At 35.0% G+C, this 13,019-nt stretch overlaps 1 protein-coding gene across 9 annotated transcripts in view; it reads left to right on the top strand.

Moving 5' to 3' along the window:
- The window catches only part of CCDC88A (coiled-coil and HOOK domain protein 88A), a 152,486-nt gene that overhangs the window by 58,210 nt on the left and 81,257 nt on the right, over positions 1-13,019 (top strand). For all 9 annotated transcript variants that reach the window (XR_013337158.1, XR_013337157.1, XR_013337156.1 and 6 more), the window contains exon 8: positions 3,801-3,973. Coding sequence is in view for 6 of the 9 variants with exons in the window: in XM_077772364.1 (XP_077628490.1) it covers positions 3,801-3,973 (173 nt within the window). In the remaining 3 variants the exon portion in view is untranslated. The remainder of the gene's footprint in view (positions 1-3,800; positions 3,974-13,019) is intronic.

The raw sequence follows: 13,019 nt of genomic DNA, 5'->3' as shown, positions 1-13,019 counted from the left end.
CTATTCTGTTCTCTTGATCTTTGTGTCAGTTTTTGTGGCAGTACTGTACTGTTCAGTCTTTTGTATATAACTTGAAATCTGGAATTTTGATGCCTCCAGCTTTCCTTTACTGTAATAAAAGTTTGAAAGTGATAAAAAAAAAAAACACCTATCTAAGTACTGTAGGAATTTAGAGAAGGAAGATGTTACTTACAATTGCTGTTGGAATATTTAGGATCAGAAGCATCAGAGAAGGTTTATGAAATGAAATTATGCTTTAAAAACATTTCTTGTCAGGTTAAGAAAAATATTTGGAGGCCTTAAGCTAAAGAAACTACCACCATTTGAGAAAAGTCAAATTGTGTATGTAATCTTTAATGGAAAATGTTTCTAGATACTCTTAATGCTTAGTACCAACTCCTTCTACTTTTAAAAAAAATTTTTTTATGTTTTATTTATTTCTGCGAGAGAGAGAGAGCGTGAGCAGGGGAGGGTCAGAGAGAGAGGGAGACAAAGAATCCAAAGCAGGCTCCAAGCTCTGAGCTAGCTGTCAGCACAGAGCCCAACGCAGGGCTCAAACCCACAAACCGTGAGATCATGACCTGAGCCAAAGTCGGATGCTTGACCGACTGACCTACCCAGGCGCCCCTCCTTCTACTTTTTAAAAACAATTTCTTAGCCCATAGTTCTTTTGTACACTGGCATCTGGAAACTGTTGATATCCTCATGGCACCACCTACTCTGGTTCAAATAGTCTGTGTCGTCAGTACTTTTCTTGAGTTTTCCATTTTGCGAACCATTTAGTTAAATAATTTTGAACTCAGTACTATGCTAAATGAGATCAGAAATACAGGGGAAGTATAAGAAATATTGTATCAGGTTTATAGGGGAGAAAAATCACATCAGAAATGAAAAATATAAGGTAGCATAATATTAAATTCTAATATATTTGTACTCAAAACAAATACATTTATTAAGTACCATGCACAGGCATGATTCTTAGATTCAAGAGGCATTAGAAGGCAAGATTAAAGATAATGGAGACAATAAGAAAATATACAAAGAAAACCTGGAGTACTATGGAGATTGCTAATAATACTATTAACAGAGACCAAGCGCTTGGGCTGTGCATACTGGATAGGTGGATAAGATGAAGTAATGTCAATGAATGTGTAAACTTCTCTTCAAAAAGTAGCAGTGAAAGAGAAGCAGAAGGGTAGCAAGAGGGAGATTTAATTTTTTCCCTCCTATAGAAGATACTTGTATATCACACCCAGTGCTCATCTCCACAACTGGGTGTTATATGGAAACCAACTTGACAATAAACTATTTGTAAAAAATAAATTAAAATAAAAAGAAGATACTTGTATATCTTTGAAGAACAAGGAGAAAAAAGTCAGTAAAAGAGAGGAGTTGAACATGTTCAGAAATAAGTAATATGTGTTGGAAGCAAAAGATTCATAAGAATGGAGATCTAATCTAGATGGTTATGTTTCTTTGGCAAGTTAGAGGAGAGTTCATTTGTTGGAAGTGATGGCAACACTTTCTAGGTGGAAGCTTAAATAGAGAAAAGGGAATATGTTTATTTACAACAGCCACTGGAGAAATTTGTCGAGAAATCAACAAGATTTTCAACTAAAGGATTGATGAACACTGAAAAGATCTTAATTGAAAATTGGTGGCAAGATGTGTAGTAGGATTGTGTATTTTCTTGTTTGTTTTTCTTATAGAGTTCTTTATCACTTTGGAGAAGGAATAGGAAAAATGTTGGTGGTGAAGGAAAATGACATAGTGTTTGAGTCAGAATTTGAATTTGCATTCCTGTTATTCCTGTCATTAGATGTGTGACTTTGTTAATCTATATGAGCTTCAGTTTTCTTATGTCTTAAAATAGATGTAATGCCTCTATTGCAGATTATAGCATTGGATGAAATCTTGTTGGAAAATCCTCTGTTTCGGAGTTCTATAAATATTCATTCCCATTTCTTTTTCCCTGAAGAGTGGGCTATAGTTAGAGAATGGCATGGTAGTGTTAAATTAGAAAGTAAGGATGACATTTAAAGGCTTACGTGTAGTTTCAGGCTGAGTAGGAACTCTAGAGTAACCAGGAATAATCTGGGCAGAAAGGAGGAATTGAGTGGTTAAAGGTTCAGGCATATGTATAGGTGCCAAGGGAGTAATGCTAGTAAAGGAGGCATGGCACAAGAGAGGAACGATGTCTTCATTGGAAAGGTCTGAATGTAATGAATAGAGAGCAGACGTGGAGTTGTAAAGAGAAAAGGAACTGATGAGAAGCCACATACCATAGTTTATCAATAGGCATACTGGAATCTGTGAAAGCAGTAGTTGAAGAGACATTGATTCAGGTGCTGAAATAATGTCCCAAGGATAAAGAAATGATGCTTGGGTGGTCTTTAAAAAAAATAAAAAGAAGTGAGACACCTGGGTGGCTCAGTTAGTTGAGCATCTGACTTCAGCTTAGGTCATGATTTCATGGTTCATGAGTTTGAGCCCTGCATCAGGCTCTGTGCTGACAGCTCTGAGCCTGGAGTCTGCTTTGGATTCTGGGTCTCTCTCTCTCTCTCTCTCTCTCTGTCTCTCTCTCTCTCTCTGCTCCTCCTCCAACCCCCTTTTCTCTCTCTCTCAAAAATAACCATTAAAATTTTTTGAAAAAGAAGAAAAAAGGATAAAAGTAATGATTCAGTGAATAAGAATTTTTCAACAAAAGGAAAATTGGAAGAAAATCATTGAGTCGGGTAATTGTGGGTTAGCTACCCCTTAAAGTTCAGGTTTGGGGAAAGTAGAATGAGCATTGTATCCATGGAGAGACTCTAGAGAAAGGAATAAAGGAAACATGGAGATGGAATGCAGATTAGAACTAGTCTTCTAAAAAAGAGAACATAGGAAGGATATGGAGTCAAGAGAGTTGCTCTTGGAGTCTTGGCATTGCTTTTAGTTGGTTTTGTGATCATGGACAAATCAATCTCTGTGTCTCAGTTACATTACCTGCAGAATTAAGAGATTGAACTAGGGGTGCCTGGTGGTTCATTCAGTTGAGCTTCTGATTCTTGATTTTGGGTTGGGTCATCATCTTGCAGAGCCCCTCTCAGGCTCTGCGGACAGTATGGAGCCTGCTTTGGAGTCTCTCTCTCTCTCCCTCTCTCTCTGCCCCTTTTTCTGCTCTCTCTCTTCCAAATGTATTAAATATTAATAAATATTAAATATTTATATTTATATAAATATTATTCTCAAATATTAAATAAATAAACTTAAAAAAATTGAACTAAACCTCAGAGGTTTTCTATATATCTGTGCTAATACAGTAACCACTGGCTACATGTGGATGTTATATACTTAACATGGTGGCTAGTGTGACTAAGGAACTGTATTTTTGACTTTTAAATTTGTAATTGAATAACTACTTGTGCTATTGGCTACCTTTTTGGACAGCATGGTTGTAGACATATTGTGCTTGGGTTAATTTTCTTCCTGTGTCAACAGATCTTTCACACCTTTCCAATAGTTGTTATCTAGTATAGTTATTTTACCACAATTGATTTCCTTTATTAAAAAATTAGGGAGGGAAAGAAGTATTAAGTCTTATTCTATTGTTATCTAGTAAAAGCTAATCCATGAACTATTGCATGATACTTTTTTTTAAAAAGATAGCTAAATATCACAACGTTAAGATATTTTTGACCAGTGAATTATTTTGATATTACAGTATAGTATGTAAACTTAATGAATAGTGTTGATGTGTTTAGTTCTCTGATATGTAGAATACTAACAGTGAGTCTGTGTTTATTTCTATATTTCCTTAGACTATTGTAGAACTCTCTGAAGAACGGGATGGTCTTCATTTTTTACCCCATGCCTCTTCATCTGCACAGTCACCCTGTGGTTCTCCAGGCATGAAGCGAACAGAAAGTCGACAACATCTGTCAGTGGAACTGGCAGATGCTAAGGCAAAGATAAGAAGGCTTAGGCAGGAATTGTAAGTTGCTGTTTTTCAAGGCTTATTGAATTTACATGGTTTCAAAGGTGACCTAAAAATGATTTTCAGCTTATGGAATATATAGATCAGTTGTTCCAACTGCTAGTGTGTGTCAGAGTTCTCACTACCATTTGTTAAAATGGGAAAAATAAAGAGACTGGCAGAAAGTTTTCCTAATCCTAAATCTTATCAATTTAAAGGTTTTCCTTTATTCTCAATTTATGTCCTTTTAATCTTTCTTCTATTAAAATGATCTTTTATAAAATATTATTCTTCCTTGACAAATTTGGGTCACCTTAATATTTCGGAGGGTCTCCTTAATTTTTTAAATTTTTTTATTCTTTGAAATCTAAAATACTGGCAACCAATGGTTGCCAGTCAGGCAATAAGTTCAATAAGTTTAGCTCTTTTAAAATGAATGTTATAAAAGAGTGTATTGTTGGCATACAGTATTACAAAAAAAATTTTTGAGTATCTTCTGTTGAGAAATTGAAATGCCTGAGTCCTATACCTAAACATGGTAAATATTCATTTGGTTAGTGATGATGAAATTATATTTAGCTTTAAAGATAATTTGAAAAAATCAGTATAAATTTCACATAAGCATTCCTTGGTCAGTCACATGTAAAGACATAACCAGTCTCTGCTGGAGATGGTTTGTACTGTAAAAAGAACAAAGGATTTTTATATTTGGGGCTTCTTTTCTTGTCTTATTTTATTATATTTTTTGGTTTGTTTTCCTGGAATTTAGGCTTCAGAGTATAGATTTAAAATTTAAAGCCACAATATAAATTAAGTTTATTTACAGATTATTTAAAGCAGTTAGTTTAAGAAAGTGATTGAATATGCAAGGTAGAAAAAATATACAGTCTCTAGGAAAATTTGAAAACAAAAAAAATACAGCTTTCATTGTGGATGTCTGTGCTATTATGTATCTATTGAAGTGAACACGCCCAGGATATTCTATAAACAGCTGCACCAGGAAAATTAGGGAAGAGATTGCTGTTATTAGTTTGACTGGCAGTTAATGGATAGCCTAAACAGTGCACACTAGTTCGTTCCATATAATTTAGCACAATCTTCTCTAGTCTTTAGATAAAGCATGCAATTAGAACTGCATGATGGTTGTGAATTCATTTAACATTTTGCGCTATATTAGAATTTGATTTTTAAATGAAATTTACTTGACCACGGAGTGTATTAAAATTCCAAACAACTTAGAGAGATTGGTAAAATTTGGTTTCTCATGTGCTAACTGGAAAATGTAAGTGAATATTATTAATGAGTAAATAAATATGCCAGATACAGCAAATATTTCCTATAACTAGCATTTTGTCAAATGCCATCTTCTGTCCTTTGAAAATGTGTTCCTTCACAGATATCTTTTATTAACATTTGTTTTAAGTCTTTTTGTTGGGATAGATCTTTACTGAAGTAATGAAGCATGGAAATCATGGTGGATAAAAATAGTTTAGGTTGCCTTCTACCTAATGGAAATAAATAATTGCAATGAGAACATGCAAATTAGTGGAATACTTACAGGTGGTACATTATAATATAATTGCTTTTGGTTTATTAGCATACAGAGTAAGAAATATAATTTGCAATTTGGATGGAAGAAGTAATTCCTTATAAATTTCACTTTTATGCAGTAGTTAATACGTTTTCAAAGACTTCCTTCAATAATTCTCTCTGCCTCCATGGATCCCATATTTTCAAAGTTTTTCTCTCATACAAATTATTAACTCTTTTTTAAGTAACAGCTGTATTGAGATAACTTATGTATCAGAAAATTCATCCTTTAAAAATGTAACTCAGTGATTTTTAGTATATTCGTAGAATTTTGCACCTATCATAAAGTATATAATTTTAAGATATTTTCATCATCCCCAGAGAAACCCCATACCCATTAGCAGTTTTCCCCTTGGCTTCTGGGAACTATTAATATATTTTGTGTTTCCTTGGATTTGCTTATTCTGGACATTCTATATAAATGGAATCATACATTATATGGCCTTTCGTGTCTGACTTCTTTCACTTAGCATAATGTTGTTAAGGTTCATTCATGTTATAGCATGTATCAGTATGTCATTCCTTTTTACAATTGAATAATAGTCCATTACATGGATATACCACCTGTTGGTTGCCCATTTATGAGTTGAAAATTGGATTGTTTCTACTTTTTGTCTATTATGAATAATGCTCCTATGAACATTCATGGTGCATACTTTTGTGTGAACATATGTTTTCAGTTTTCTTGGGTATGTACTGAAGAACAGAAATTCTGGGTCATATGGTAGCTCTATGTTTCACCTTTTGAATAACTGTCAAATTATTTGGCTACACCTTTTTACATTCCCACCAGCAATATATGAGAGCTCCAATTTCTCCATATCATCACCAGTACTTCTTATTATATATGCTTTTGGTTATAGGCATTCTACTGGGTGTGAAGGAGTATCTCACTGTAGTTTTGAGTTGCATTTCCCTGATGACTAATGATGTTGAGACTGTCTTTTCATGTGCTGTTGGCCATTTGTATATCATCTTCAGAGAAATGTCGGTTCAGATCCTTTGCCCATTTTAAAATTGAGTAGTGAGATAAACTTTTAAATGGATGGGTAAAGTAATGTGAACCCCTGGAGGTGGATTAGAAGTCAGTATAGCCTACAGTTGAAACCATAGGCGTTTTGGTCATTTCTGACTTGGAAGAGAAAAGAGAGGTGGTGTCAAGAAGATTTCGTGAAAGTAGTTACATTTCAACCTAGGTGTTTACTAGGTATTCTAAAAAGGAAATGGAACAAGTTCAGTAGGCTATAAGGACAAGCATTACAAGAAACTAAGTTGAAAATGATGGTGTAGATACGTGGAAGGTCATATATGGAGTACTCAGAAGGTTGGACTTTCAACAGTGGAAATTAATGGAAGATTTTTTTAATGGGAGAATAACAACATCAGTTTTATGTTTTAATGAAGAGATCCTAGCCTAGTGGTTGACTCTTTTTTTTTTTTTTTTTAAATCTAAGTCGAGTGGTTAACTCTTGGTGAATGTTCACACTGAAAAAAATAAATTCTGATGGCTACTTTGTACAAGAAGTGGTGTAAGGAAAAACTGAGGTTGGAGAAGTAAAGGAGAAGTCAGGATCTTAGGTGTAACTTCTGGTTTTTTATATTTGGTGTCTGTTTCGATGGTAATGCCATTTGCTTAGACAGGGAGTATAAAACAAAGGAGTAATATTAAAGTAATAAATACAGGTTTGGTTTTTGACATATTTAATTTGAGGTACCTTTGAGATATCTCTTTGTAGATGATCATTGAGTAATAGACTGGTCCACAGTGCAGGATAGAGAATTGGGATCATTAGCATACTTAATGGAGAATAATAACAGCATATAAATACTATTTGAAATTTTGGGAGTGGATAAAACTAACCAGAAAGAACATGAAGAATGAAAAGGATGTAACCTGAAGAACACAAACATTAAAAAGATATTTAAGTGTCTAAGGGCAGACTTCACCATTTATTTATTAGCCATATTACTCAGAGTTTTCATACATAAAATGAGAGTTATACTAATATGTACTCTAGAGAGGGAAAGCAGATGATCAAGGATATGAATTTTGGAGGCATTGTGCCTGAGTGTGAATTCTCGCTCAACACACTCCTTCACTGAGTGACCATTGCCAAGTTACTTAATCTCTCTGAGTCTCTCAGTTTGCTAGTCCATTAAGTAGAAATAAGAATTGTGCCTGGTATAGTGTTGTGTGTGTATCTGAAGTGAACAGTAAATGTTAGCTGCTATTATTGCTACTTTTTTTTAAAGGCTTATTGAGGATTAAGTGCTTGGCAAAGTGAAAAGTGTTTAGCAAATGTGCCTGGCACAGATAGTTAAGAAGCTGATAATTGTTAGCCAAAAGATGGGCACAAAACATGAAATCAGAAAAAGGGTCAGAGAATTAATATGTAGAGGAGGAATAGATAACCTTAGAGTGTGTGAAGTCTTGGAAGCCAAGAGAGAGAGAATGTCAAGCACTGAGTTAATTGTATTAAATTCTTATAAAAGATCCAAAATAATCCACTGGATTCATCAGTAAGGAGGTAATTGTATGAAAAACAGTATTAGTAGGGAGGTATGGATGGAAGCCTCATTGTTTTGGATAAAATGGGCAAATGTGTGCAAAAAGGAATTATTTATTAGTGAGGCTAGAATTCATGGATAACTCTTCCAGAAAAATTATTTAAACTCATACTTCATATACACCAAAGTGAACTTCAGATAGATTAAAGAGGTAAATGTAAAGAATGAAGTAATGATGAGAGAACCAGAAAGAAATATAAATGAGTATATATTTGTTCTCTAGATGGGGAAGAACTTTGCACAAAAGCATAAGAAGTATTTATAAAAGAAGTGGTTCCTCTATTTGTTTAAAATTGTTTGTTAAATGTGTAAACACCCAGAAAAAAATAAATAAAATTAAAAGCATTTAAATATCCTTCAGAGAATTTTCATATGACCTAGCATTTCCACATCTAAATATATTCCCCTAAAATTGAAAACAAGGACTCAGAACAGATACTTGAATAGATGCTTGTATGCCATTGCTCATTGCAGCATTACTACCAATAGCCAAAAGATAGTACCAACCCAAGTGTCCATGAACAGATTGTTAAATAAACAAAATGTGCTGTAAGTATACAATGGAATATTTTTCAGACATAAAAATGATGAAATTCTACTACCTGCTATAACATGAATGAGCCCTGAAAACAGTTTGCCAAGTGAGGTAAGCTATATACAAAGGCTAAATATTGTATGATTCCACTTAAAAATTTTTAATAGGCAAGTTAAGAGATTAGTATATTAGAGAGTTGCTAGGGGTATGGCGGAATTGGAGACTTACTGCTTAATGAAAACAGAATTGTTTGGGGGTAATGAAAAAGACTTGGGAATAGGTAGTAGTGGTAGTTTATTTAATAACATTGTAAATGTAATTAAAGCTACTAAATTTGCTTTTGCAATGACTAAAATTGCAGTTTTATGTTAAAAATGTTACCATTATAAAAAATAAAATTTGTTTTTAATTTTTTAAAAAAGCATTCAGCAGCTATAAAGAAATATTTATAGATATCTTATAAAGCATAAAAGGTAGGGGCCCCTGGGTGGCTCAGGCAGTTAAGTGTCCAGCTTTGGCTCAGGTCATAATCTCAGGATTCGGTTTGTTATTTTGAGCCCTGCATCAAGCTCTCTGCTATCAGCACAGAGCCGGCTTCTTAGCCTCTGTCTCCCCCTCTTTCTGTCCCCCTCCTGCTTGCACACTTTCTCTCTCTCAAAAATAAATATTTTAAAAAGTCATAAAAGTTAATAGCTTTTTAAAACATTTTTATTTTAATTTCAGCTAGTTAATATATAGTATTATATGAGTTTCAGGTGTACATTCTAGTAATTCAACATTTCCATACATCATCCAGTGCTCATCACAAGAAGTGTCCTCCTTAATCCCATCCCCTATTTCACCCATGCCCCCACCCACTTCCCCTCTGGTAAACATCACTTTATTCTCAGTAGTTAAGAATCTGTTGGGGCGCCTGCTTGGGTGGCTCTGTCAGTTCAGCGTCCGATTTCACCTCAGGTCTTGATCTCACTACTCGTGACTTCAAGCCCTGTATTGGGCTGTATGCTGACAGCTCAGAGCCTGGAGCCTGCTTCAAATTCTGTGTCTCCCTCTCTCTCTGCCCCTCCCCTGCTCATGCTCTGTCTCTCTCAAAAATAAACAAACATTAAAATTTTTTTTAATAAGTTTTAAAAATTTGTTTCTTGGTTTGCCTCTCTCTTTTTTTCTTCCCTCTTTGCTCATTTGTTTTGTTTCCTAAATTCCACATATGAGTGAAATCATGGCATTTGTCTCTGACTCAACTCATTTCACTTAGCATAATACTCTTTAGTTCCACCCACATCATTGCAAAAGGCAAGGTGTCATTCTTTTGGGTGGCTGAGTATTACTCCATTGTATATGTGTATACCATGTCTTCTTTCTCCATGAACATTTGGGCTATTTCCATAATTTGTCTATTACAGATAAGCTGCTATAAACATTGGGGTGCATGTGTCCCTTCAAATTAGTATTCTTGTATTCTTTGGGTAAATACCTAGTAGTGCAATTGCTGGATTGTAGTGTAGTTCTTTTTTTAGCATTTTTTGTTTGTTTGTTTGTTTGTTTTGTTTTTTAAGAAAGAGACAGCACTAGCCAAGCCAGGGAGAAAGGCAGAGGGAGAGAGAGAATCTTTTCTTTTTTTTTTTTTTTTAACAGAGTGTGAACGGAGAGCAGCAGAGAGAGACACACAGAATCTGCAGCTGACTCCAGGCTCTGAGCTGTCAGCACAGAGCCCGATGCAGGGCTCAAACTCAAAAACCATGAGATCATGACCTGAGTTGAAGTCAGCCACCCAGATACCCTGAGGGATAGAATCTTAAGCAGGCTCCACAAGCCTCATGCAAGGCTCTATCCCACAACCCTGGGATCATGACCTGGGCAGAAATCAAGAATTGGATGCTCAACTGACTGAGCCACCCAGGCACCCCATCTGTTTTTAACTTTTTGAGGAACCTCCATACTGTCTTCCATATTGGCTATGCCAGTTTGCCTTCCCACCAGAGTGCACAAGGGTTCCCCTTTCTCCACATCCTTGCCAACACCTGTTGTTTCTTGTGCTTTTGATTTTACCCTTCCTGACAGCTGTAAGGTGATCTCTCATTGTAGTTTTGATTTGTTTTTCCTTGATGATGAGTGATGTTGAGCATCTCTTCATGTGTCAGTATGTCATCTTTGGAAAAATGTTCATGACTTCTGTCCATTTTTTAATTGGATTTTTCCTTTCTTGGATGTTGAGTTTTATAAGTTCTTTATATATTTTGGATACTAGTCGTTTATCAGATAAGTCATTTACAAATATCTTCTCCCATTCCATAGGTTGCCTTTTAGTTTTGTTGATTATTTCCTTTGCTGTGCCGAAGCTTTCTATTTTGGTGAAGGTGAAGTTCCAATAATTGATTTTTGCTTTTGTTTCCCTTGCCTCAGGAGGCATACCTAAAAGTCTACAGCCAATGTCAAAGAGGTTACTGCCTGTGTTTTCCTTTAGAATTTTTGTGGTATGGGGTCCCATAGTTAGATCTTTAATCCATTTTGAATTTATTTTTATGTTTGTGTAAGAAAGTGGTTCAGTTTCATTCTTTTGTGGGTTGCTGTCCAGTTTTTCTAACACCGTTTTTGTTGGAGAGACTGTTTTTTCTCATTGGATATTCTTTCCTGCTTTGTCGAAGATCAGCTGACTTTATAGTTGTGAGTTCACTTCTGCATTTTCTATTCTGTTCCCTTGATCTTTGTGTCAATTTTTGTGGCAGCACCGTACTGTTCAGTCTTTTGTATATAACTTGAAATCTGGAACTTTGATGCCTCCAGCTTTGCTTTTCTTTTTCAATGTTGCTTTGGCTATTCAAGGTCTTCTGATTCCAAACAATCCAAATTTTAGGATTGTTTGTTCCACTTGTGTGAAAAACGCTGTTAGTATTTTGGTAAGGATTTCATCAAATATGTAGATTGCTTTGGTAATATACACATTTTAATATTTTTCCTTCCAGTCCATGCCCATACAATGTTTTCCCATTTCTTTGTGTCCCCTTCAAATTATTTCATCGGTGTTATATAGTTTTCAGAGCACAGGTCTTTCACCTCATTGATTAGGTTTATTCCTGGGTTTCTTAATATTTTTGGTGCTTTTGTAAGTGGGACTAGTTCCTTAATTTTTCTTTTCTGTTGCTTCATAATTTGTGTACAGAAATGCAACCGACATTCTGCATATTGATTTTGTATCCTGTGTCTTTACTGAATTCGTGTATCATTTCTAGCAGTTTTTTGGTGGAGTCTTTTGAGTTTTTTATGTAGAGTTTCATGTCATCTGCAAATAGTAAAGTTTTACTTCTTCCTTGCCTATTTGGATACCTTTTATTTCTTAATGTTGTCTGATTGCTATGGCTAGAACTTCCAGTACTATGTTGAACAACAGTGGTGAGAGTCCCTGTCTTGTTCCTGACCTTGTTCCTGACCTTAGGGGAAAAGCTCTGTTTTTCCCCATTAAGCATGATGTTCACTGGGTTTTTCACATGTGGCCTTTATTATGTTGAGGTATGTTGCATCTGACTCTGCTTTGTTGAGGATTTTTATCATGAATGGATTTATACATTGTCGAATGCTTTTTTCTGCATGCATTAGAATGGTCATACTGTTTTAATCCTTTCTTTCATTATTGTGCTGTATCACATTGATTTGTGAATATTTAACTACCTTTGCAACTCAGGAATAAATCCCACTTAATTGTGGTGAATGATTCTTTAATGTATCATGGAATTGGTTTGCTAGTATTTTATTGACAATTTTTGCGTCCATCTTTGTCAGAGATACTGGCGTGTAGTTGTTGATTTTAGTGGATTCTTTATCTGGTTTTGGTATCAGGGTAATGCTGCCCTCATAGGATGAATTTGGAAGATTTCCTTCCTTTTCTATTTTTTTGAATAGTTTGAGAATAGGTATTAACTCTTTTTTAAATGTTTGGTAGATTTGGGGCACCTGAGTGGCTCACTTGGTTAAGTGTCCAGCTCTTGATTTTGGCTCAAGTCATGCATGATTTCACAATTCATGAGTTGGAGCCCCACATGGGGATTCTCTGTTTCCCTCTCTCTCTGCCTGTCTCCCGCACTCACTCTCTATGTCTCTGTCTCTCTCTCAAAAATAAATAAGTAAACTTAAAAAAATTTTTTTTAATGTTTGGTAGATTTACCTGTGAAGTCATCTGGCCCTGGACTTTTCTTTGTTGAGAGATTTTGATTACTGATTCAGCTTCTTTGCTGGTTGTTAGTTGGTACAAGTTTTCTGTTTCTTCTGTTTCAATTTTGATAGTTTATATATTTCTAAGAATTTATCCATTTCTTCCAGGCTCCCCTAGTATTCAAATAAATGCAAATTAGAATAATAACTGAGAATTTTTCAATT

This window comes from Crocuta crocuta, unplaced genomic scaffold, assembly GCF_008692635.1.
Source record: "Crocuta crocuta isolate KB4526 unplaced genomic scaffold, BGI_CrCroc_1.0 scaffold830, whole genome shotgun sequence".
Lineage (NCBI taxonomy): Eukaryota > Metazoa > Chordata > Mammalia > Carnivora > Hyaenidae > Crocuta > Crocuta crocuta.
The sequence above is the reverse complement of the archived record's forward strand: the minus strand, read 5'-3'. Positions and strand labels throughout refer to the sequence as shown.